General features: G+C 43.6%; 1 protein-coding gene across 1 annotated transcript in view; it reads right to left on the bottom strand.

Moving 5' to 3' along the window:
- CORO2B (coronin 2B) overlaps positions 1-23,009 on the bottom strand; it is an 81,674-nt gene that overhangs the window by 33,627 nt on the left and 25,038 nt on the right. The window contains exon 2 of the mRNA XM_032232443.1: positions 15,102-15,302. Coding sequence (XP_032088334.1) covers positions 15,102-15,302 — 201 coding nt within the window. The remainder of the gene's footprint in view (positions 1-15,101; positions 15,303-23,009) is intronic.

Raw genomic sequence — 23,009 nt, 5'->3', positions numbered from 1 at the left:
TGGAAATTTTTAAGGAGACTGGGCAACTAGTTACCTGAAAAGGTGCAGGGTCTCCTGCTTGAGCAGGGGTTGGACTAGAACAGGGCTCTTCAACCTTGGCAACTTTAAGCCTGGTGGACTTCAACACCCAGAATACCCAGCAAAGTGGCTGGGGAATTGTGGGAGTTGAAGACCGCCAGGCTTAAGGTTGCCAAGGTTACAGACTGCTGGACTAGAAGACCTCCAAGGTCCCTTCCAACTCTGTTATTCTTGAGCTCTGTCCCCCCAAAAAAAGTGCCACCAGCCATGCTGTGAAGGCTGTCATTTGCCATAGGCAAAGCCTCCACTCTGGCAGGCTGGTATGGAGAGCCTTCTCAACGTCATCCTTGGGACTTGCTCTGCAGGGCCTCCTGGCCTTGGGCAGCAGGACTAAGCAACCTTCACTCTGCCCATGGAGCACACCTCTGGCCTTACATGCGCTGCTGTTCCTGCTGATTGGGCACATGGGCTGCTCAGTTGATGCTCATGTGGGACCTGCTGGCGCCTGCTTGCTGCCCTACTTCCCCCTGCCGCCAAAATGCCATTCTACCTTGGCTAAGACCATCTCAGAAGAGCTGTGGTGGCACAGGGGTCAGGATGCAGTATTGCAGGCTAATTATGCCAACAGTTCGATTCTCACCGGCTCAAGGATGACTCAGCCTTCTGTCCTTCTGTGGTCAATAAAACGAGGACCCAGCTTGTTGGGGGTAATGTGCTGACTCTGTAAACCGCTTAGAGGGGGCTGTCAAGCACTGTGGAGTGGTATATAAATCGAAGTGTTGTTGCTGTTGCTATCTTGCAGATTCCAAGGGATGCCAATGCTGCTGCGCCCTCTTGCCAATTTCCCACTTAGCAATTTGGATTCTGGCATTTTCTCCTGGTAACTTAAGTGACAGAAACAGCCTCAAAACTATTAACCCAATTGAAACACTTTCTACAATCTGTAATGGAAGATGATTTTAAGGTGTTTCTTTGTGTTTATTCAAAAAATAAATATTTTATATATTAAAAAAAACTATTAACCCGTCTTCTGCTGCCCCAAAATACTGCAATGGACGGGGTGTGGGCTGGAAGGTGCTCAGGAGAGTCGTTCTATACGTCCCCATCCTGTGGACCAATGTTTCTCAACCTTGGTGACTTTAAGACATGTGGACTTCAACTCCCAGAATTCCCCAGCCAAATCTGAAAGCCGCCAAGGTTGAGAATCGCTGCTTTCGACTATTTGGGGCAGAGACTGACCAACCTTTTGATGATCAGAAGGTTCAGGGCCACCTATAAGTGACAGCTCACTGCACCTTTGAGCTATCAACTGGAAATGTTGCTCAAGCCTCTGTCCTGGACCCCTGCCTCCCCCTCCCAGGGTAGCAACCGAGGCTGGCTTTTTCCACAGGCAGCTACCGGAGGAGGGGAAATGAAGTTGCTGGGGAATCCGTTCTCTCCTTTGCCCAGTTCTCTTGCCGTAAGGAAGGGGAGGAGGAGGAGGAGGAGGAGGATGAGGAGGAGGAGGAGGAGGAGAATGGCGTCTTCAATGCCAATTCTTTAAACCCACAGTGGCCACTCATTGCGGGAAATACCAGCCCTTTAGTTCTGCAGTGTGGACGAGGCCAAGTCTTCTTATGCAAACAGCAGTGGAGCAGAGGCTGAGCAGGGATGGGAAGGGAGAGGGGAGGAATTTAACTATTCTTGCCTTGCCAATCTCCGGATAGCTCCAAAACATGTTATTTGCATTTCAGGAATGGCCCTATTGCAACAAGTGGAGCTCCCTTTGTAAAACTTCTCTTCCTATGGCTACAAACTATTTCAGTATATGTAAATTCCATTTGGTGCATTCACACAACCCTTGTGTCTAGTTTGGCTTTTAAGGTCTTGAGGGCTCCATTCAGCTAAACTGACCTGATAGAATACAATATCTACTGCTAAAAAGTTCTGGGGAAACATCGCTAAGGGGCTGGTTCACCTCTATATGAATTCCTGCCTGATCCACCTTCTGTTTTGAGACCTTCCCCAGGGCAGATCTTCTGGAGATGCCACCCTAACCCCTCCCTCAACTGGTCAGAACCTGCTGAATGCCACCTCTGCAGTCCAGGTCTTTTTTCCACTCTACCAGAAGAAACCATAGCAAGCAAAGGTATCCAACTGGCTGTTTTTTGTATGTCTCTCCCCAGGTGCACATACAGCTAGAAAGAGCACCAGCTGACAACATAGGAAAAAGGAGCACCAATTTGGTTTGGTGCTGTACAAGAGGATTGAAGCTGGTGGCTGTTTGGAAATGTCCAGCCAAGGCTCCTGTCCTCAGTTTTCTGAGAAGAGGCCTTGGCTTCTTTACTCCCTGGCTTCCTGAATTCAACCTGAAGGATGGAGGATTTACTACAGATTACAGATGAACAGCTGTGGAAGGTACCTTGGAGGTTATCTAGTCCAGTCCTCTGCACAAGCAGGAGATCCTACACCATTTCTGACAAATGGCAGCCCAGTCTCTTCTTCATGAAGCTCCCATAACGTCCAAAGGCAACTTCTGTTCCATGGGTTGATTGCTCTCACTGATGGAAAATTCCTCCTTATTTCCAGTTTCCATCCATGATTCCTTCTCTGGCCTTCGGGTGCTTTGGAAAACAGCCTGACCATTTTCTGGTCAGAGGACATGAGCTTTTTCTCCGCACACCAGCAAAAGTCATCGCACTGCTGGGTCCTTTTCTGAGCTCACACTGTTCTCTATCCAAAGGAACGTTTTCCCCTTGAAAAGGTCAAACTCCCAAGTGTCTCCATCGGGCAACTGTGCAGTGAGCAAACTGCCCAAGGCCTGAGGATGTCCCACTGCCACCCCCATTCCTGGCAGAGCCCTGAAAACAAGGAAGCCTCCCCAGGGCCTCGGAAAGTCATTCGGTGAAATGGGCCGAGGGAGGCAGGCTGGGGGCAGGGAGGGTCAACCGTTCGGTGGCTTCCTTTGTGTGCAGGGGGTGGGAGACGATGGGGTGACACCATCAAAATGGTCAGTGGGGTTTGCAGGAGGTTGGCTTTCAATGGGGGGGGGAGGGATAGAGTGAGCTTAGCCTGCTTCCGCTTCAGTGGTTTTCTTCCAATCAATAGTGTGAAATCACAGAGCTTTTTCTCATCCATTTGCTAAAAATTGAAGAGCGTATCAGGGAGGGAGCTGGCTTTTCCGCATGGAGCCTCTGGGCAAAATGGGTGAAAATGCCACACTGACAGACACCCAGGCTTTTGCACTTGGGGGCGGGGGGACGTTTATCCCTCATGAGAGGACAACACCGCATTTCTTGTTTCCATATTTCGGAGAAACATTTATATCCACGGGGAGAAAGATGGGGTTACCCCCCCCCTTGATTCCTCAGAAGTCCTCTTTCCTTCATTCATTAGATTGACAGGCCACCTCAACCTGTACAGCTCTGGCTTGCAGAATGCAACAGAGAGTGGAATAGAATAGAATAAAATAGAACAAAATTACAAAATAACCATTGCAAAGAATAGAATAGAATAGAGCAGCTGGAAGGTACCTTAGAGGTCTTCTACTCCAGCCCCCTGCTCAAGCAGGAGAACCTGTAGCACTTCAGATAAGTGACTGTCTACACTCTTCTTAAAAACCTCCAATGATGGAGTGCCCACGATTTCTGGAGGCAAGCTGTTCCACTGGTTAATTGTCCTCACTGTTAGGAAGTTTCTCCTTGACTTAAAATTTGGTTCTCTCTTTGATCAGTTTCCATCCATTGTTTCTTGTCCTGCCTTCTGACGCTTTCAAAAATAGGTTGGCCTTGATTTCTTTGTGGCGGCCCCTCAAATATTGGAATACTGCTACCATATCCCCCCTCCCAGTCCTTCTTTTCTCTAGAGTAGCCAAACCCAAACTCTGCAGCCGTTCTTCCTATGGTTTAGTCTCCAGCCTTTGATCATCTTGGTTGCTCTTCTCTGAACTTTTTCCAAAGTCTCAACATCTTTTTCAAAACTGGATGCCGGATTCCAGGTGTGGTCAGTGTTTCTCCACCTTGGCAGCTTTCAGATTTGTGGACTTCAATTCCCAGAATTCTCCAGTCAGCGATGCTGGCTGGGGAACTCCAGGAGTTGAAGTCCACATATGTTAAAGTTGCCAAGGGTGAGAAACAGTGACCAGGGTTGTTGTCGGAAGGCCCTATTTTGGGGAAGGTGAACGCGTCTACAACCACCATCTAGCTTCTTTTTGTTTGGACAATTCTCCTAAGCACCAGCCAGACAAAAAGCCTCCCTCCCTCCCTCTCTCCCAGTCTTGCCGGCAACCTCACCCTCCAGCACCAGCCAGGAAAATGGTGCCTCAGGAAGTACCTCAGACTGGCTTCCTCAGCACCCCCAGAGGCCTCCCTCCCTGGGCAAAGCCTTCTAACCCTACAGCCTCTTGGCCGATTCTGCCTCCTTCCAGCTTCCTTCCCTTTTGCCTCTCCACACAGCAATCCGGACAGGCTGCCTTGCGTCTCTCAGCCTTTCCATTTCTTAGAGCCCCAAATTTCCCTGGTCCTTGCTGAATTTGAGGAGTGGCACCCACACACCGCTAAGTCAAATCAAACTGGGGGTAAAATGCCTGAATTACTCTAGAAGGAAATGATCTGAATGAAAATCAGGCTCACAACCACTGCAGAAACCCAGGCATTTAATTCAAAGCGCCATTTCACCTAAGGGCTGCCATAAACAAGGACCAGCACTCTCTGGGTCCAAGGGATCCAAGTCACCTGTCCAGTCATGACCATTTGGGGAAGGTCAAGCAGATTAGGACATGCCCTGCCTGGCCTAATGCAAGCAGGTGGCCTTCAGAGGTTGTGGCTGCTCCATCACAGAGGATTCCAACAGAGTGGAAGGGACTCCTAGGTTCTCCTGCTCGAGCAGCGGGGTGGACTAGAAGACCTTCAAGGTCCCTTCAACCTCTGCTAATTCTGTATTCTGATAAAGCATCACTCTAGTTGAAAAGAGAAAAGGGCTTAATGGTCCAGACCTCTTGTCCTGATTAATGTATGGCAAAAGCAGTCGCCTTCTTCAATTGCTAGGTGAATCCTAGCCCACAAAAGCAGATGGATGCCAGGGATGCCAACATCTTGTGGCTGGGATGGGGGAGATGTGTCTGCTGGGCGATGCTGAGCCAAGGCTCCCTCTTGGGCCAGCCCACTTCGCAGGGTCATTCTGGAGGGAGAAACCCGATAGCAGCTGCATCCATGTGATCAAAACTCCAAGCCCTTTTTATATGCATCATGGATGCCAATGCATGGGGCGGTGGGGGGGGAGGCTTCAGTCATAGCTGCCCCCTTTGAAAATGTTAATTGAGGATGAATTCATTTCCTTTGGTTCATTCCAATAAATACACCTCCATGGGCAGCCCCTCTTTTACAAGGGGCAGCCCTTTGGAGCCATCCAACCCTCTGGATCAAAATCACCTTCAGAATCTAAAACTAGATATAAAACTTCTCTGCCAAATTCCTTCTCCATTTGGATCTTCCTCCCTCCTATAGAAAGCTGATGTAGCAGCCAAGATCTTTATTGACAGGACAGATTTCTTTTGCAGCTGCAGAACAATCCCCTGTTCTTCGATCAGAGGACCCAAGCCCAGAAGGGGAATCGGGGAAACGCCCCTGCCCCACAGGAAAAGTCAGAAAGGTCAGGCCCATCCCGCCAGAGCAGAAAACAAGGCCAGCACAAAAGCCCCATCCCCCCTTCAGTTTCTCTCTCCTCCCCCTCTCTCTCTTTCGTATATAGTGTGTGCCTGTGTGTGTGTGCGCACACACACACTAAATTACCAGAGTAGCAAAATGTTGTGGACCTAGTGGACTTGGACTTCAGCAAGGCATTAGACAACCACAACCTATTTCTTTGTGAGATGAAAAAAATGTGGGATAGACAGCAGCATCACCAGATGGACTTGTAACAAACCACATTCAACATGTGGTCCTCAATGGAACTATGTTGTCATGAAAGGAAGCATGCAAGGTTCTGTCTTGGGCCCAATAATCTTCAACATCTTCATAAGTGATTTAGATGAGGGAATAGGAGGGGAACTCATCACATTTGCAGGTGACACCAAGCTTGGTGTCAGGTTCGAACCATGTTTTTGCTGCTGCAACTATTAGCACTTCTCAGCTTGCCAATGAACCGGGAAGGGGGGGGGAGGGGGAGGCTCCAGCTATCAAGAAGACAATCATGAGAGCCAAGGACACTCCGACAGATGTTTGCCAAAGCCAGAGACTTTTTCTCATAGCAACACAATGAGACTCAATTGGACAATGTGACCAACTCTAATGCGGGGGGGGGGGAGAATCTATACTTTAATTATGTGGGTTTCCACAGGAATTAGCTAGATCTGGTTTTGCCCTTGATGCACGCGGCCCTCCCAAGCTCTGTTTTCACTGGCAGAGGGTTGCAGGAGGCTGTCACAACCAAAAACAGAGCTCAGGAGCCTGTTTTCACTGGCAGAGGCACCACGGGCTGGTGCTTCACTGTTTCTAAGGTGGCCCCGTGGGCCAGATCTAAGCACCCTGCAGGCCAGATCTGGCCCTTCACCCTTGAGTTTGACACCCCTCTTCTAGGATGTGGCTACTCTGAATTTCTTCCCTCATTCCCCCCCACCCCCAGTTCTGGACTGCATAGTCTCTTAATCCAAACCTCTCTCTAGGAAAGCTTTGGGTTGCCAAAGATTTCTACTCCTGCCGGTGCACATTCCATGACAATGTCTGCCTTTTTGATGGAGGAGATGGTGCCTCCAGTCTGGAAAGAGGTGGTCTGCTCCTCCTCCTCAAGAGGCTGCCTTTGGACTAATAGTCTTCAGTAACTATTTACCACTCTTCTCTTTTGCATAAGATTATTGAGAAGGTGATCGCTCTGCAGCTAAGGAGAACCATGGATGAAATGGATTATCTAGATATCCTTGGATAGATGGAAACTGACCAAGGAGAGATTCAACTTGGAAATAAGAAGAAATTTCCTGACAGTGAGAGCAATCAACCGATGGAACAGAAGTTGCCTTCAGAAGTTTTGGAAGCTTCATCACTGGAGGCTTTTAAGAAAAGACTGGACCGCCATTTCTCAGAAGGGAGGGGTTGGACTAGATAACCTACAAGTTCCCTTCCAAATCTAATCTGAGATAGGACAATACCTGCAGCAAGCTTCTTCTGCTCAGCTTGGCATGGTGAGTACTCCCTCTCTCAACTAATGTTTATAGGTAGAGGAAAGATTTAAAATCATGCAAAACTTTATAAAAATAAATTTACTGAAGCAAAAGTTTGGAAAACTGAATCAGAAAATAGTACACAATATTAATATCAATAATGCTATTTGCTTCTATGGATAGACTGGGTCCAAAGATGTTTTTGAAATGACAGATGTAACACAAATGTTATCTGACAAGATAAGAGTTGGCCTTGAAAGTAGATTTCAGAAACTGACAGACCAAGAGATGACCTGGGAAAGGGTTTTTCACTGGCTCTGCAGAAGAAATTGTTGTTTTAAAATTCAAAAGGTGATGATATGATAAACCAAGAGAGTGGCCTGGACAATTTTCTTGTTGGGTTTATAAAAGAGGACTGTTAAAGTGTTAAAGAGCTAAATGAAATCAAATATTCAATATCTTGAATGAATAAACATTAGGTAAAAGGAAGGGATATAAAGTTGGTTTATTTGATATGAGTTGAAGAGATAAATATTTGTAAAGAGATGAATAGTTACTAAATTTGTTTATAGTGGTGCTGAAGATTGGAGGTCACTTCTGAATATTTTTTCTTTTTCTTTATTCCAACTTTTCCTTCTCTCTTCTGTTTTCTTTCTATTTTCTTTAAGTTTAGTTTGACACACACACATGTACACAAACGTATGTATGTATGTATGTATGTATGTATGTATGTATGTATGTATGTATGCATTCTAATTTTCTCTGTCTGCTTTTATGACGATTCTCTTGACTGAAAGAGGCTTGCATGTACTATAGCCCCAAAATATGTCATCACACCACTCGTTCCTTTACCCCTTGTTCCACAACAGACACTGAAATTCATTGCTGGTCTACTGTGTCCTGAACGTGTCTGTCTTCACAGAGAAGGGAGCGACTGTGAGAATCCAACCAGGATTCTGCTTCTGCTTTCTCCGGAAGACTCATGGATTGAGTTGAGGTTCCAGGGATGCAAACCCAGTGCTCTCTAATGCCCTCCGCGTTGGCAGGACGGTGAGGGACCAGCCAGGTGTTCTGTTATACCAACCACAGAATTCTTGCATGCCGTTTCATTCCCGAACACCAAGAACTGTTTCAATTAATTCATAGTTGGTTCCCCAGATGAAAGTTTCCTCAGTACCTTCTGTAATTGAGCTGACTGCAGATGGAGAGAAGTACGTTCAGCGTTTTAATTGCTCTGCCCAGTTTGGTTCAGATTAATATTCTAGAAGGAAGGAAATTGATCTTAGCCACCCCGCCATCTCGTTTCCTTTGGATCTTCTTGTCAGCGGTTAAGGATACTAATCCTGGCTTTTGTGGGCAAACCCCTCCTGGTACAACAGAGCTTCGTCTAATCCTGAGACTCCACTTTCAAGTTAGTAACAGGCAGCCCAGCCGATGCCAAATCAAAGCTCTTCTAGACAACTACAAGACTGTCTGTTGTCTGTCTGTCTTCCTTCCTTCCTTCCTGCTGCTGCTTTCTCAAAAATATCCCTTTTTCTGAGCCAGCAGCCCCAGGCATGGCTTGAAAGAAGGGCCTGGACATTTTGACCCTCCCTCTTTCTGTGGGACAGTCTTAGGTGGCTTTGTGTCTAAGGAATCCATTGTTTCCAGCTGCCATTCAAGCATGCCTCTCCCTGGGGCAAATAGAAGTTAGTGGCCAGCTTCTGTTGAGGGTGTGCATTGCGTTTAGACAAGCATATGAATTGTGCCTGATAGGTGATGGATGAAGAGATAATGATAGATAGAAGAAAGGAAGGAAGAAAAAAAAGAAAAAAAGAAAGAGGGAGGGTAGATGAGATGTGGACATATATTTTTTTCAAAGGAAGAAAGTTTTTCCCCAAACACTGCATGAGTTCTGCCTGCTGACTGGCTGCCCCATGTCCTTGACCAATGAGGCCACAATCCTTGTGTGCGGGAGAATTTGCAGGGGTTCTTTGCCCTCATCCTTGTCTGACCCGGCCTTTGCGGAGGAACTGGCAGCTCTTGGGCACATTTTAAAGAGTTTCTTGCAGGAGTTGTTTTTTTTTTTTTAAAAAATATCTCTGTAGTTGGCTTGAAGTGTGCTGAGTGGGTGTTTTTTGGCTCCTGATTAAGTACATGGAAGCTGGTTTTTTAAAATATATATATATATATATATATAAGTAGCTAAGATTTCTGATCTCTTGGCAGGAGAACATATTCCTGCAAGAGAAAGAAATATTGTGGCCGGGTGGGGGTGGGGTGGGGAATCATGATAAGGGAGTCATTTTCATAAAAGCCAGTAAGAACATAATGTCAAGGAAGTTAGATTTCTGAGTTTAATCTGTTCTTTTCAGTAGTTTCTAGGTTACCTTAATTTATTTCTGCTAAATATAGAAGCATATTAATTAGAAAGCTGTTCACTTCAAGAGGCTTCAGTTGATTGCAAAGAGATAAACTCATTTTACTTTCCCAATCCTCCCATTAATTATGAAAAGGCCCAAAGGTATGATCCCTTTCCCAACCGCTGACTTCAGAATCAGCTTTTCATCCTTCACTTTCTAACACGAAGGAGGCAGTCATAATGGTCATGGGTTATCCAGGGTTGCAGGAGGAATTTTCTCCATCTTAGCAGGAAGGGCTAAATATTTACCTGCCATGAGTTGCATAAAATTGCAGGCATAGAATCTGGAGCTGAGATATAGAGTTGGTGCCCATAAATGGCCTGGCCCTCCAAGTGTGTAGGACTACGAATCCTATACTCTGCATAGCACAGAGATAGGGGAAGGTCAAGCCAACACAGTCCAGCCTCGCTCTATTTTTAACCATCCAGGGTCTGACTCTTGGTGACTTCATAGTGCTCTCCATGCTATCTTGTCAAACGCAGCTTCTTTCTGTTGTTGCATCAGATTTGATGTGATCAAGCCAGCCGTTCTTGCTCCACCAACCATTCCTAGCATTGTTGCCTTCTGCAATTAATTCACACGCATGACACCCCCAAAGTAATTCAGATGTAATTGTATGATTTTAGCTTCTAGTGATGTTTCTGGTTTTATACGATTTAACACCCCTGTGTTAGTTACTCTGGCTGTCCAAGGGATACCCAATCATTTGCCCCAGCACCACAGTTCAAAGGCGCCAATTCTTCTTCTTCAATCAGCCATTCTTAGAGTTCTTAGTGTCTGACTCCTACACCCATACGTCATTATAGGGAAGACTATTGCTCTAACTAGCCTGCTTTTTGCTTTTATAGCCATATCTCTGCTTTTCCAGATCTTATTCATGTTGACCCCTGCAGAGCGGCCGAAGGTAGTCCTGTGTTTGAGAGAGAGGCTGTTCCAAGCACTTGAAAGCAATAGTCTCACTCAAGAAGGCACCTGTGAGGCTCAGGGGCAAATTCAGCATACAGGATATTGTTTAATCCAGCCAGCTTGATTAAAAGTAGCAGGTGGCAGGGTGGAGCTGAAGACTCCTGAGCACTCCTTCTTGGCACCAGTGATGATGCCCCCATCTGCTGTGCAGCCAGCCCCATGGCCCCTTTTAACAGATTTGGAGATGCACGGCGGGATGCTCATTGAATGTCTGTTGGTAGGGGCACAAACACACTCGGGAAAGTTGCAGTATGAAGCAGCTGCTTTGGCCAGCAGACAGTGGGGATAGCGGGTGAGAATCCAGCCCATCTCGGATCCAGGCTATAGGTGTTTTTCTCTGGATGTCGTAACTTTGGAATCAGGTCATTAGCTTTTGGAAATCCACTGTAACTTCAAACAGTTGCTAAGCGACCGGGGATAAGTTACGTTATATTCACAATCATTCTCTGACTATTCTGGTAGCTGCTTAAAGTGACCTGAAGAGCATCACACTCCTGTTGCTCTATCAGGAGATCTTTTATTTTTGCTCAGCATTCAGGGACTGGCTATTAAATGGTGCCCACCTCCACCTCATATGTTTCGTCCCCGCCACAAAAATGTTTGCGGAAGGTAAAACAAAAGTAATTTCTCTCCCGGACTGAAAACTGAGATCACCCAAGTTCTGTTCCAATAATAATAATAATAATAATAATAATAATAATAATAATAACAACAACAACAACAACAACAACAACAACAACAACAACAACTCCGCCGTTGCCGGTCCCAAGCCCGGATGAGAAAGGAGGAGGGTTGGGGTCAGGTTGGCAACTGGCCCCATAAAAAAAACCCCGCCAACCCATACAATATGGTGAAAGAAATGAATAAAAATTTTATACCGCATTGGTCGGTGCGCGGGTTAACAAGGGCCGCGGCGGATGTTGGGGTCCCTGGACATCCGTCGACAAGTGGGCTACAAGTGGACCAGCCAACAAAATGACAAAAATATAGTGCAGATGAAAACCGTGCCATAATGGCCTGTTACTACAACTCAGAGCCAGAAAAAAGAGGTTATTTAAAGCGAATGTATGAATTATGGAAAGAACAATATCCAGATTCAAATGTTAGTGAACAACGACTAGCAGATCAAAGGCGATTTATTATACGGAATAAAGTGTTTAGTGAAGTTGAACTTGAGGAAATTCAGGCAAATTGCAAAACCAAAAAAAACAATATCACAAGCAGAAATAACTGATATTCAAGACACAACTAAAGACATTATAGTAGAACTTCCAGAAGAAGTTCTCGGGGAGGAAATAACATCACCACCACTAGAACCAGTTATCACTGAACCAACTGATGAACTAACTCAAAAACAAAAAGAATTGAAGGATAAGATCATGGAGCATTTTCTGCTTAATGAGGAAAGGCAACGTTTACCATCACTAAAAACTGTGCCTAAGAAAATTTTGGCCCCTATCATGAAAATGGCTAATGCAGTGTTTTCAACAATTGAATCGGGATCCATCTTGGAAACGAACCAGTTAATGTACAGCGCAGCTGTAATAGTCACTAATGAACTAGGCATTAAAATCAAAGAGCCAAGGTGGCGCAGTGGTTAAAAATGCAACACTGCAGGCTACTGCTAGATCAGCAGGTCAGCGGTTCAAATCTCACCGGCTCAGGGTTGACTCAGCCTTCCATCCTTCCGAGGTGGGTAAAATGAGGACCCAGATTGTTGGGGGCAATATGCTGACTCTCTGTAAACCGCTTAGAGAGGCCTGAAGGCCTATGAAGCGGTATATAAGTCTACTGCTATTGCTATTGCTACCTAGTCACACAACAGAAAAAGCATCAAAGCCAAAGGGGAAAATCCGATTAGAACAAAAAGTCAAAAAATTAAGGGCAGATGCTAGTAACTTAAAGAACATGCATGAGCAACGGCTTAAAAATAACAAAACCATAGATCGGCTAATCAGAAGATATAGATTGGATACAAGAAACATCAATGAAGCTGTAGAGATTGTAAAACAGCGGATAACAGCAACAGCTAGAAAAATTGAAAGATATGAGGCACGAATCATCCAATATAAACAAAATCAGCAATTTTGATCAGACCAACGGCGTTTTTATCAGTCTTAATGTGAATGGTGACACCAAAAGTGAAAAACCAGAAAAGCAGGCCACAGTTGAATTCTGGAAAGAATTGTGGGAAAATGCAAAGGACTACAATAAGGAAGCAAAGTGGATACATGACTTTGAGAAAAGCATTGGCAACAAACAAATGCAAGTATTAGAAATAACAACTGAGATGGTCAAAAATCGAGCAAAAAAGGTAAAGAATTGGACATCACCTGGAAAGGACCAATTACATGGTTTCTGGCTCAAATATCTGACCAGTTTACGTGCAATATTGGCCAGGCAACTGAATGAAATTTTACAAAAGGGCCAAATTGATGAATGGTTGACAACTGGAAAAACATACTTGATTCAGAAAGATGCAACTAAAGGAACAACACCTGAAAACTACAGACCAATAACATGCTTGCCAACAACCTTCAAATTACTCACAGGGATTATTGCAGATAACATGATGGATTATTTGGAAACAAACAACATCTTGCCAGTAGAGCAAAAAGGCAACAAAAGAAGGAGCAGGGGCACAAAAGATCAGCTCCTAATTGATAAAATGATATTAGAAAATTGTAAGAACAGAAAACGAACTTGAATATGGTCTGGATTGATTACAAAAAGGCATTTGACTCACTGCCACATAGTTGGATCATAAAATGCTTAGAAACAACTGGCATTAGCAAAAATATTACATCCTTTACTGAAAAGGCGATGAAACAATGGAGAACTGAGTTGGCAGTAGGGAATGAGATCTATGGAATGGTTAATATCAAGCGAGGAATTTTCCAGGGTGATTCACTTTCACCTCTTCTCTTCATCATCACAATGATCCCACTATCAGTAATCTTAAAAAAAAAATGAAATTAGGCTACCAAACAGCCAAAGAAGCTGAAAAAATTTCGCATTTACTATATATGGATGATTTGAAACTCTATGGAAAGTCAGAAATAGAAATCCAATCATTGACAAATACAGTCCGAGTATTCAGCACCGATATTTCAATGCAGTTTGGCATGGAAAAATGCGCCACTGTATCCATAAAAAGAGGCAAAACCACTGCATGTGAGGGAATTGAAATGCCCAATGGCCAACTAATTAAATGCAACGAAAATGAAGCCTACAAATACTTAGGCATTCTGCAGTTGGATAACATCAAGCATGGAGAAGTAAAAACTATTGTCAGGCAAGAGTACACCAACAGGAAAATTTTGAAATCTAAATTGAATGGTGGAAATACAATCAAGGCCATAAATACCTGGGCAATACCAGTTATAAGATACACAGCTGGTATAGTTAACTGGACACAAGCTGATTTGGACATTTTGGACCGAAAAACCAGGAAACTAATGACAATGCACTACAGTTTACATCCACGTGGTGATACTGATAGACTATATCTGCCCCGAAAATCAGGTGGCAGAGGATTATTACAAGTGAAGCAAACAGTTGAAGAAGAAAAACATGCACTGGCTGATTATTTAAAAGAAAGTGAAGAACATCTATTAATCGAAGTAAAGAACAAAAAACTACTGAAGGCCCAACAGACGAAACAAGAATACAGAAAAGATTGATAAAATCAAGAATGGAGAGTTGGCAGAACAAAGCACTGCATGGCCAATTTCTGGAAAAAATAAAAGATAAAGTGGACAGCGAACAAACTTGGTTATGGTTAACAACAGGTACATTAAAGAAAGAAACAGAGTCACTAATCCTGGCTGCGCAAGAACAAGCTATCCGCACAAATGCCATTAAGGCCAAAATAGAAAAATCCTCTGATGATGCCAAATGCAGACTTTGCAAAGAAGCTGATGAAACTGTTGATCACATACTCAGCTGCTGTAAAAAAATCACACAGACTGATTATAAATTGCGGCACAATTCAGTAGCACAAATGATCCATTGGAATTTGTGCAAAAATTATAATATTAAAACAGCAACAAACTGGTGGGAACATCAGCCTGAAAAAGTCACCGAAAATCAGATGGTCAAGATCTTGTGGGATTTCCGTATACAAACGGACAAAATACTGGCGCATAATACACCAGATATCACACTGGTTGAGAAAAATAAGGTCACAATCATAGACATCGCAATACCAGGTGATAGCAGGGTCGCCGAGAAGGAACATGAAAAAATCGCAAAATAACAGGACTTAAAAATCAAAATTCAATGACTATGGCACAAACCAGCAGTGGTAATTCCAGTAGTAATTGGCACACTGGGTGCTATTCCAAAAGCACTGGAATTACATTTAAAACAGTTAAAAATTGACAAAATCACCACCAGTCAAATGCAAAAAGCCGCACTGCTTGGATCTGCACGCATATTACGAAAATACGTTATGACGTTCTAGGCCCCTGGGTGGGGCCCGACTAGTAACCAATGCCAAATCCGGCGAAACAACTGGCCGCTGTGATACAATTGTACAACAACAACAACAATAATAATAATACCACCTTAGCAATACTTACTTGTTCCAGTGGAATGACAAGGAAAGAGCCCCCACCAGCACTTTCTGTTACTATGGCAAGGAATCTGGTATTAACGGCACAGAAATGGTTGTCATGGACATTCCTGGTGATTGGAATCCCATCAAAGCAGTGCTCTCGATTGGCTACTTTGCCATAGACATTTCGAAACTTGGAACTGCGATATTGTGGCCGCCATGACATCTGCCAAGGAAACAGACATTGTGTGAGAAATGTTATTATGTACAAGTAGAATCTCATCCTGTACTCCATTTGGACGGAGCGCCCCGGAGGGGAGCCTTCCAAGCAAAGCAGATGAACAGAACCAGAGTTTGGGCCAAAACATTCTCTGTTTCCCACAACTCTCAGGCAGAAAATCCAGAGTTCAGAGACATTTCAGTTGGGCTAAGCAGGAGACTGCCTAGAAGCATTCCTGCCCTTCTGACATTTTAGCCATTGAAAGCAATAAAACCCAGCATCCCTCTCAAAGAGGAAAACATCCTTTCAACCCACCAGAAGTGTCTCAACCCAGAGTCCCTTCTCACCGTAGGTAAATACTTAGGAAAATACTACTTCAAGGAGCTCAAGGGCTCCTGGGGATCTACAGGAAACCAAAGCTAACAAAGCAATGTCAGACTTCTCTCCAAGACAGCCTCCTTGACCCTCATAACAGAAGACTCACCGTTCGGAGGGCATTTAGATTTTATGTTCCACTTCTCTTTATAAAAGAAAAGTCAAAGGACCTACTGAAAAGGTCCAGTCATGAACCTCAATATTATAATAATAATACTATATAATAAGACGAAAACCTAGAATATCGTAATTTGGCCTTAGGCCTGGAGAAAGTCTCCAGCCCATATGGAAAGCTCCATGGAAATCCTATTTTTCAGCCAACTGCAAAAACTTAAGAGAAGAGAGTTCTGGCCCGAACATCTTAGGGAGTAACTCTCACAAGACGGGTGGGAAGCACCCCTGGCCAAATGTATAAACACTGTAGTTTTGGAAGAGGTAGGAGCTCTCTGAGCAGAAGGAAAGGTGAGAGAAAACAGGCCTCTTAATATCTTTAGGCCAGATGCTTTGATGTTGGGAAGATCTGCAATTGGAGATGTGTGTTGGAAAGAGACTGGGAGGCAGTGCAGATAAAACAGGGCTGGAGTAACACCATCCACAAAGGCAGTATCTCACTTGCTATCAACCGAAATGTCTAAATGCTTCTTGAAGCGAACACTACAAAGACTATTACAGGGATCTAATCAGGATACGATTAGGATCTTTACATCCATAGATATGTACCAGCTGCATCCTTATCTGAGCAGAAGGACCAGGCTTCAGAAATTCATGCCCTCAGCAGCACCTGGCTGAACTACCGCAATATACTTTACATGGGATTGCCCTTTAAGACTATATGGAAACTGCAACTGGGCCAGAATGAACAGCCCGTGCATTTGCCAACCCCCAGTGATAGGAGCCCAGAACACTGATTTTGTGGATCCTACATTGGTTGCTGGATATAATTTAAGGGACTAGCTTGGCACCTGTGGGTACCTGCAGGACCAACCTCTCCCATCAGAACCAGCCTCATCCTTTAGGTTAGTGCTTCTCAACCTTGGCAACTTTAAGATGCATGGACTTCAACTCCCAGAAGTTGACTGGGGATTTATGGGAACCATGCATCTTAAAATGGCCAAGGTTGAGAAACGGGGCTTGAAGTCTTTAGTACTCCTGATGGTCCCACACTTTCTGGGAGCGAAGGATTAGGTGACACATTTCTGTGGTGGGCTGTTTTGCTCTAAGACGGCTTCCCCTCAGAGAACAGAATTATTCAGAAAGGCATTTTCTTTATTTCTTGATGTAATATATTGTAGCACTTATTATTATTTATATTCATATTGTTATTTATTCTTGTATTTTGCTGATGTCTTAATTGTTATGGGCATCCCAGCTATAGCCAGCTATGCAGTGAAGAGCCTGGAATTGCTGCCACGAGACCCTCCTGCTCCCAAGAGGGCTGAAACTGGACATCAGCTGGGCAAGATCCTCACTGCCACAACCTCTACCTGCCCTTCCCAAAGGACGACTCCACTGAAGTCAAGGAGGCTTTCAGGGTGGGAGCCGAGCCATTCTGCATCCAGGAATCTGAGGATTAAAAATATCGGCCTTTGGAGCCCCTGTCACTGTAAAGCTTGCCTTAGACAGGAAGCGAGACTTTATTATTTTGTCTCCAGTAAGACTAGAGCACAACAGAAGATCAAGAAATAAATCAAATGGCTCAATTACATGACCCCGTCTCCATGCTTTACCACTAGACATTGCAATTTTCACAGAATGGATGGTTTAAATCAGGGGTCCCCAAACTTGACAACTTTAAATCAAGTTTGAAGATCTCTACTGTAAACAATACTAATCTTTTGTTCTGGACATACAAGCAGAAGCTACCTGGCTGTTGCCCTGGTTTTTCTAGAAGGCTCTTTGGGGTGACAAAAGCCAGCAGGAGCTAGAAGTGCCTTGAAGGGAGCTGGGTGAGGTGGGTCTCCTTCATGGGATGAATGGCTTCTTCAGAGGCCAAGAGGAAGAAAGTTCACACAGCACAAAAACAGTCCTTGGGGCCACATGAGAGTCTAGGACAGAGAGAGCTCCCACACACCCTCCTAAGCCAACGGCCCCTATTCCCACACCCTAAAACAAAAGAAGAAAAAGGAGGACCAGCTCCATCCAAGACTGTCCTGCAAAGCTCAAATGTCTGGTAGTGAATTCAGGAGATTACATCATTTAAAGTGAGGCTCTTAGGAAGGAAGGAAGTTAAATTTCATTTGTTGCTGAAGGCCAAAACATCAATATATTACAATAGGAGGAAAGTTGTCAGCTTGAAAACAGTCAGACGCTACCCAAGAAAAGAGTCGCTTCGGGTGCTTGTCTTAGACTCAGGAGTAGATTCTGTGAATTTGCTCAGTCAACAAATATGTTCCCATCAACTAGCCCAGAATCTTAGCAAAGAATTTTCACTTTTAAAATTGTGCTCTAAAATCAAGTCTAATCACTATGACTTCTACAGAAATTATACTGCATTCACAGTATTGCAATTAACCATTATTCTCTTATTTGCATTTATATTTTGCTTCCCCCCATTCCCCGAGAAATCAAGATGTCTTACATGATTTATTCTCACACAAAGATTAAGGAAGAGAGGAATCCAAGGCTCCCAGAACCTTTCCATGTTAGGGGGTGGACTTGAACCTGAGTCTTCCTCCTGCAACAAATTTATGCCCAGGACTCCCGAATCTTTCTTAATTCCTAGACTGGTACTCTTCCTATTATTCAGAGGTGACTATGCTTCAAAATATGGGTGATGATCTACCAAAGAGATGCAATATGCCAAAAAAGCCAACATAGTTCTAGGTTGCATAAACAGAGGGATAGAATCAAGATCACGTGAAGTGTTAATACCACTTTATAAGGCCTTGGTAAGGCAACACCTAGAATACTGCATCCAGTTTTGGTCGCCACGATGTAAAAAAAATGTTGAGACTCTAGAAAGAGTGCAGAAAAGAGCAAAAAAGATGATTAGGGGACTGGAGGCCAAAACATATGAAGAACAGTTGCAGAAACCAGTTTACTAGATAGAAGGATTCTAGTATTTGAGGGGCTGCCACAAAGAAGAGGGAGTCAAACTATTCTCCAAAGCATCTGCAGGAAGAACAAGAAGCAATAGGTGGAAACTAATCAAGGAGAGAAGCAATTTAGAACTAAGGAGAACTTTCCTGAAAGTGAGAACAATTAATCAGTGAACAACTTGCCTCCAGAAGTTATGAATACTCCAACTCTGGAGGGGAAAAGTTTTGAGATTGGACAGCCATTTGTTTGGAAGGGTATAGAGTTTCCTGCCTAAGCAGGGGGTTGGACTAGAAGACCTTCAAGGTCCCTTCTGTTATTCTATTCTATTCATTATTTTTATATTTTAAAATTCCAAGCAATCATTTATTCCAATGTCAGCCTTTTGAAGACTTTGAAGCTTTGATTTCTCTCCTCCCTTCTGTCTGCCTGTTCCTTCATGAGGCTGACAAAAGGAGACCATTTCCAAGGAAAGTGAACTGCACCATCCCGAAGCAGCTGTTTCTCACGCGATTGGCTAAATTCAGCCCCATGAATGATGCATTTATACGCTGCCATATCCACATGCAGAAACATTTCAATATCAAAAGCTGCTCCCACTGCCTTGCATGTGAAATGGTTTGATTTGTATCAGCCTCTTTTGTTCAGCTGCTAGTTGCAGTCGGGAATCGTCCATGTTGCAGTTGTTCGGCACGAATCATATTCTAAGGAAATGAAGGAGGATCAGGACGAGGTTTTCTAAAGAAGTGTCTGATCTATGAGGGAAGTCCCAAACTTTGGATCAACTGAGTCATTGGGTTGCTTTCTGCTGCAAGAATCTGAAATTCACTGACTGGATTCCAGTGAACCCTGGAGCAGCTGTGCTCCCAAGTTCCCCCCCTTTGTAGAATATGCTAAAGTAACTACTTATTCAGCAACTCCCCGTGGCTGATTTTTTTTTAAGTTACATTATTGGAGCTAATTAGGATTTGGATGCAAGATCATCAAGAAATCCCCCATGGTAAGTTTACCATGGAGAGGAAAGAGAGGAAAGTTGAAACTCTCTTCATGAAGGCTGTGAAATTCTGTATCATTGTCCCGGAAGCAACAAGGATGCTAACAGACGGCAGCTTGGAGGTCATGAAGATTCAGCGAATCTGGAATCAGTGCAGAGAAGGGAAAGGAAAGAGCAGGGCTGGGATTTAAGACTCAGAAGGCAAAAGTGAAAGCACTGGACATTTCAGTGTGCAGGAAACTCATCTGTGGCTTGAGGGATCAAATTGTAAGGTTTCCCAGAGCCACTGAAATGCCAAAGAGGGTGACACTCGAGATGAGGCTTGCAAAAATATCAGCTTTTATGTGTTGCCATAGCAAAAGCTGGGTGAAAAACTATATCCAAAACATACAAACAAATGCATGTAAGGAAGAGCCGCCCCCTGTAAAAGTGGCTCAGAGTATTATATACATTTTAGGCAGATAGAAACAAAGTTTATCCAATCAGAGACAAAGATTCGTTACCAACGTGATCTTTAAAGTGTTCTTTTGTTCAAGCTGCTGTCTCTGTCTACCTTATCTATGGAGGATTTCTATGGCCTTGTGTAGGGGGTGGTAGCCACCCTTTGCCAAGTTATTTTTTTGGCAGAATGCTTTAAGGATTTATGAGCCAGGAAAACTCACTAGTTTGGTTCCTTTATCTATGGGGCCTGATATTCCCGTGTAACAATTTATTCTATGTTTTCAAGAATGTCTCTAGCATAGAAGCGAGATGCAGCAGTGAGATAACATTTGCAGTAATGCTGTCCAGTATTAAGGTTACAATTCGCTAGGCTAAAAAATAACTAATTTCAATAATTAATATACAATAATATAAGCAGAAGCCAATAACAAAGCTTAATTCTTAATGAATGATTTCTAGCAGTCTATCATATCAGAAGCAAACAACTAATATTGGTTTAATCAGTAACAATTATATAGTAACATAAAGAATTTATAATAAAAGCAAATAGCCAATATTGATTCATATACTCCTTCAATATGAACTAAAAACTGGGTCATATAGAAGAAGGTACAGAACCAGAGGTGGCATTCAGCAGGTTCTGACCAGTTCTGGAGAACCGGTAGCAGAAATTTTGAGTAATTCGGAGAACTGGCAAATACCACCTCTGATTGACCCCCCCATCTATTCTCTGCCTCCTGAGTCCCAGCTGATTGGGAGGGAATGGGGATTTTGCAGTAACCTTCCCCTGCCATGCCCTCCAAGGGATGCCCACAGAACTGGTACTAAAATTTTGGAATCCCACCACTGTACAGAACTATTTCATATCTTCCCAAAAGGCAAAATAAGAAATAATGGTGATCAAGGTATCTCTCCTGCCAGGTAAGTAGATGGAAACAATGGTCTTCAGCAGCACAAAGGTTGAATGTTATAAAACAATGTTTAAGAATAAGAGCAGGTACCATATATATAGCAGAACCCATCCTGGTTGTGCTTGAGAAAAGCTGGATAGCCATCTCTTATTTATTTATTTTATTTATTTATTAGAATTTGTCAAACAAAAACAAGAAAAGCATAAAAGAATAAAAATACAGTGACATGGATGATAAGCACATTGGTGCACTTACGCGTGGGCCCTCGACTAACCTCTTGGGGAGGTTTTAAATCAGATCCTTGCTTTTTATCCCTTCCAACCTTTTCATTTTTCTCTTTGGGACTAGAGAAGCCTTCTGTTTCGTTGAATGGCTCTTCTTATGCCAAAAAGGAATTATTTTTATTTCATGCCACCCATTTCACTTTGCTAAACTATCCTATTTCCCGTCCACAGAAACAGGCACAATTCCCTCCATTTCTGTGCCCCGATACTTTGGGCAAGGAGCCTCCCATACTTTACACAAGGACTGGTCTACAGGTCATGATGTACCCCATGATGGCTCCCAAGAGCAACTGCTTGCCAAGAACGGCTGTGCATGATATCCACTCTAAGCAGCAGCAGCAACCAGCCCAACAACAACCTGGGTGAGGAAAATTCCACTGAAGTCTTTGGAAGCTATCCGTAGACAATAACTCAACTGCATGAGGAACTTCCTCTCACAAAAAGGGCCACCTGTTCTTGGGATGGAGACACAGGGCAAGGCCCAGAGCCTGTCCTTAAGATATGTGCTCTGGCCCTGGAGGAGGAATCAAGCCCATGTCAAGCCAAGCCTTGCAATCAGTATGAGCTCTCCAAGGTCCTGCATATTCTGCCATCCCCTTGAGACCTCTAGTCCTGGGCAAAGTGAGAGTATACATTCCAACAAAAAAAGAGGACCTCTTCTCCTTCATGAAATCATTTCCTTTCATTAGGCATTAGACATGGCTTTTGCCCAGTTTCTTTTAAGCAATCAAACTGATCAGTAATTCAACTTCTAATTATCTTCTGGGACCAACAGAACAACTCTAGAAATATGATTATAAAAGCCTAGTCTAGCACAATACTACTGAAAAAGAAAAATAAGAAGAGACCAGCATGATTGCACAAAGAAATTTCCTGCCAGTGAGAACAATCAACCAATGGAATGGCTTGTCTTCTCTGAACTACTCAAAATTTCTGCTACCAGTTCTCCCGAACTGGTCAGAACCTGCTGAAGGCCACCTCTGCATAATCCTCAGTGAATGACCAGCCTGGTTGAGGAGGAGGAAGGTGGGGATAGGCAACCAGCTGTGAATCCCTTTGAACCCACAATTTTGACATATCACTGGGACAGCAAACTCTGGTTTGTGACAAATATGCAAAGCATCAAAGTACAAGAGTTATTATGTTTAAAAAGGATTTTAAAAGAGACATAAAACACTTTTATGTTAATACATTTAAAAATCTGCCCCAAACATTTTGAAATAAATTAAATCTAAGTAATGTCACCAGTTGATCTTCCAAAATTTCTCTTTAGTTTTAGGTTGCTTCTTCCCTTGGTTAGTTTTGAAGGAGGTGCTTTGGAAAATAGTTTGATCCCCCTTGTCCTTATAGGAGCCCCTCAAATATTGGAACACTGCTATCACGTCTCCCCCTCAAGGCCTTCTTTTCATTAAAGTAGACATACCCAATTTCTGCAACCGTTCTTTGTATATCTTATCCTCCAGCCTCCTATAATCATTTTTGTCACTCTTCTCTGCACTCTTTCCAGAGTCTCAACATCTTTTTGTGTTTACCATACAAGGAAAACAACAATCAATAGTTGGGTTCTACATCTTGTGAAAAGAACACTTCCTTCCAAGTGCAAAGTATAAACAGGTCTCTGTGCAGTGACACCTGTCTTAGAAAGTTGGGGATACAATACATTTTCTGGAGG

This window comes from Thamnophis elegans, chromosome 16, assembly GCF_009769535.1.
Source record: "Thamnophis elegans isolate rThaEle1 chromosome 16, rThaEle1.pri, whole genome shotgun sequence".
Taxonomy (NCBI): domain Eukaryota; kingdom Metazoa; phylum Chordata; class Lepidosauria; order Squamata; family Colubridae; genus Thamnophis; species Thamnophis elegans.
The sequence above is the reverse complement of the archived record's forward strand: the minus strand, read 5'-3'. Positions and strand labels throughout refer to the sequence as shown.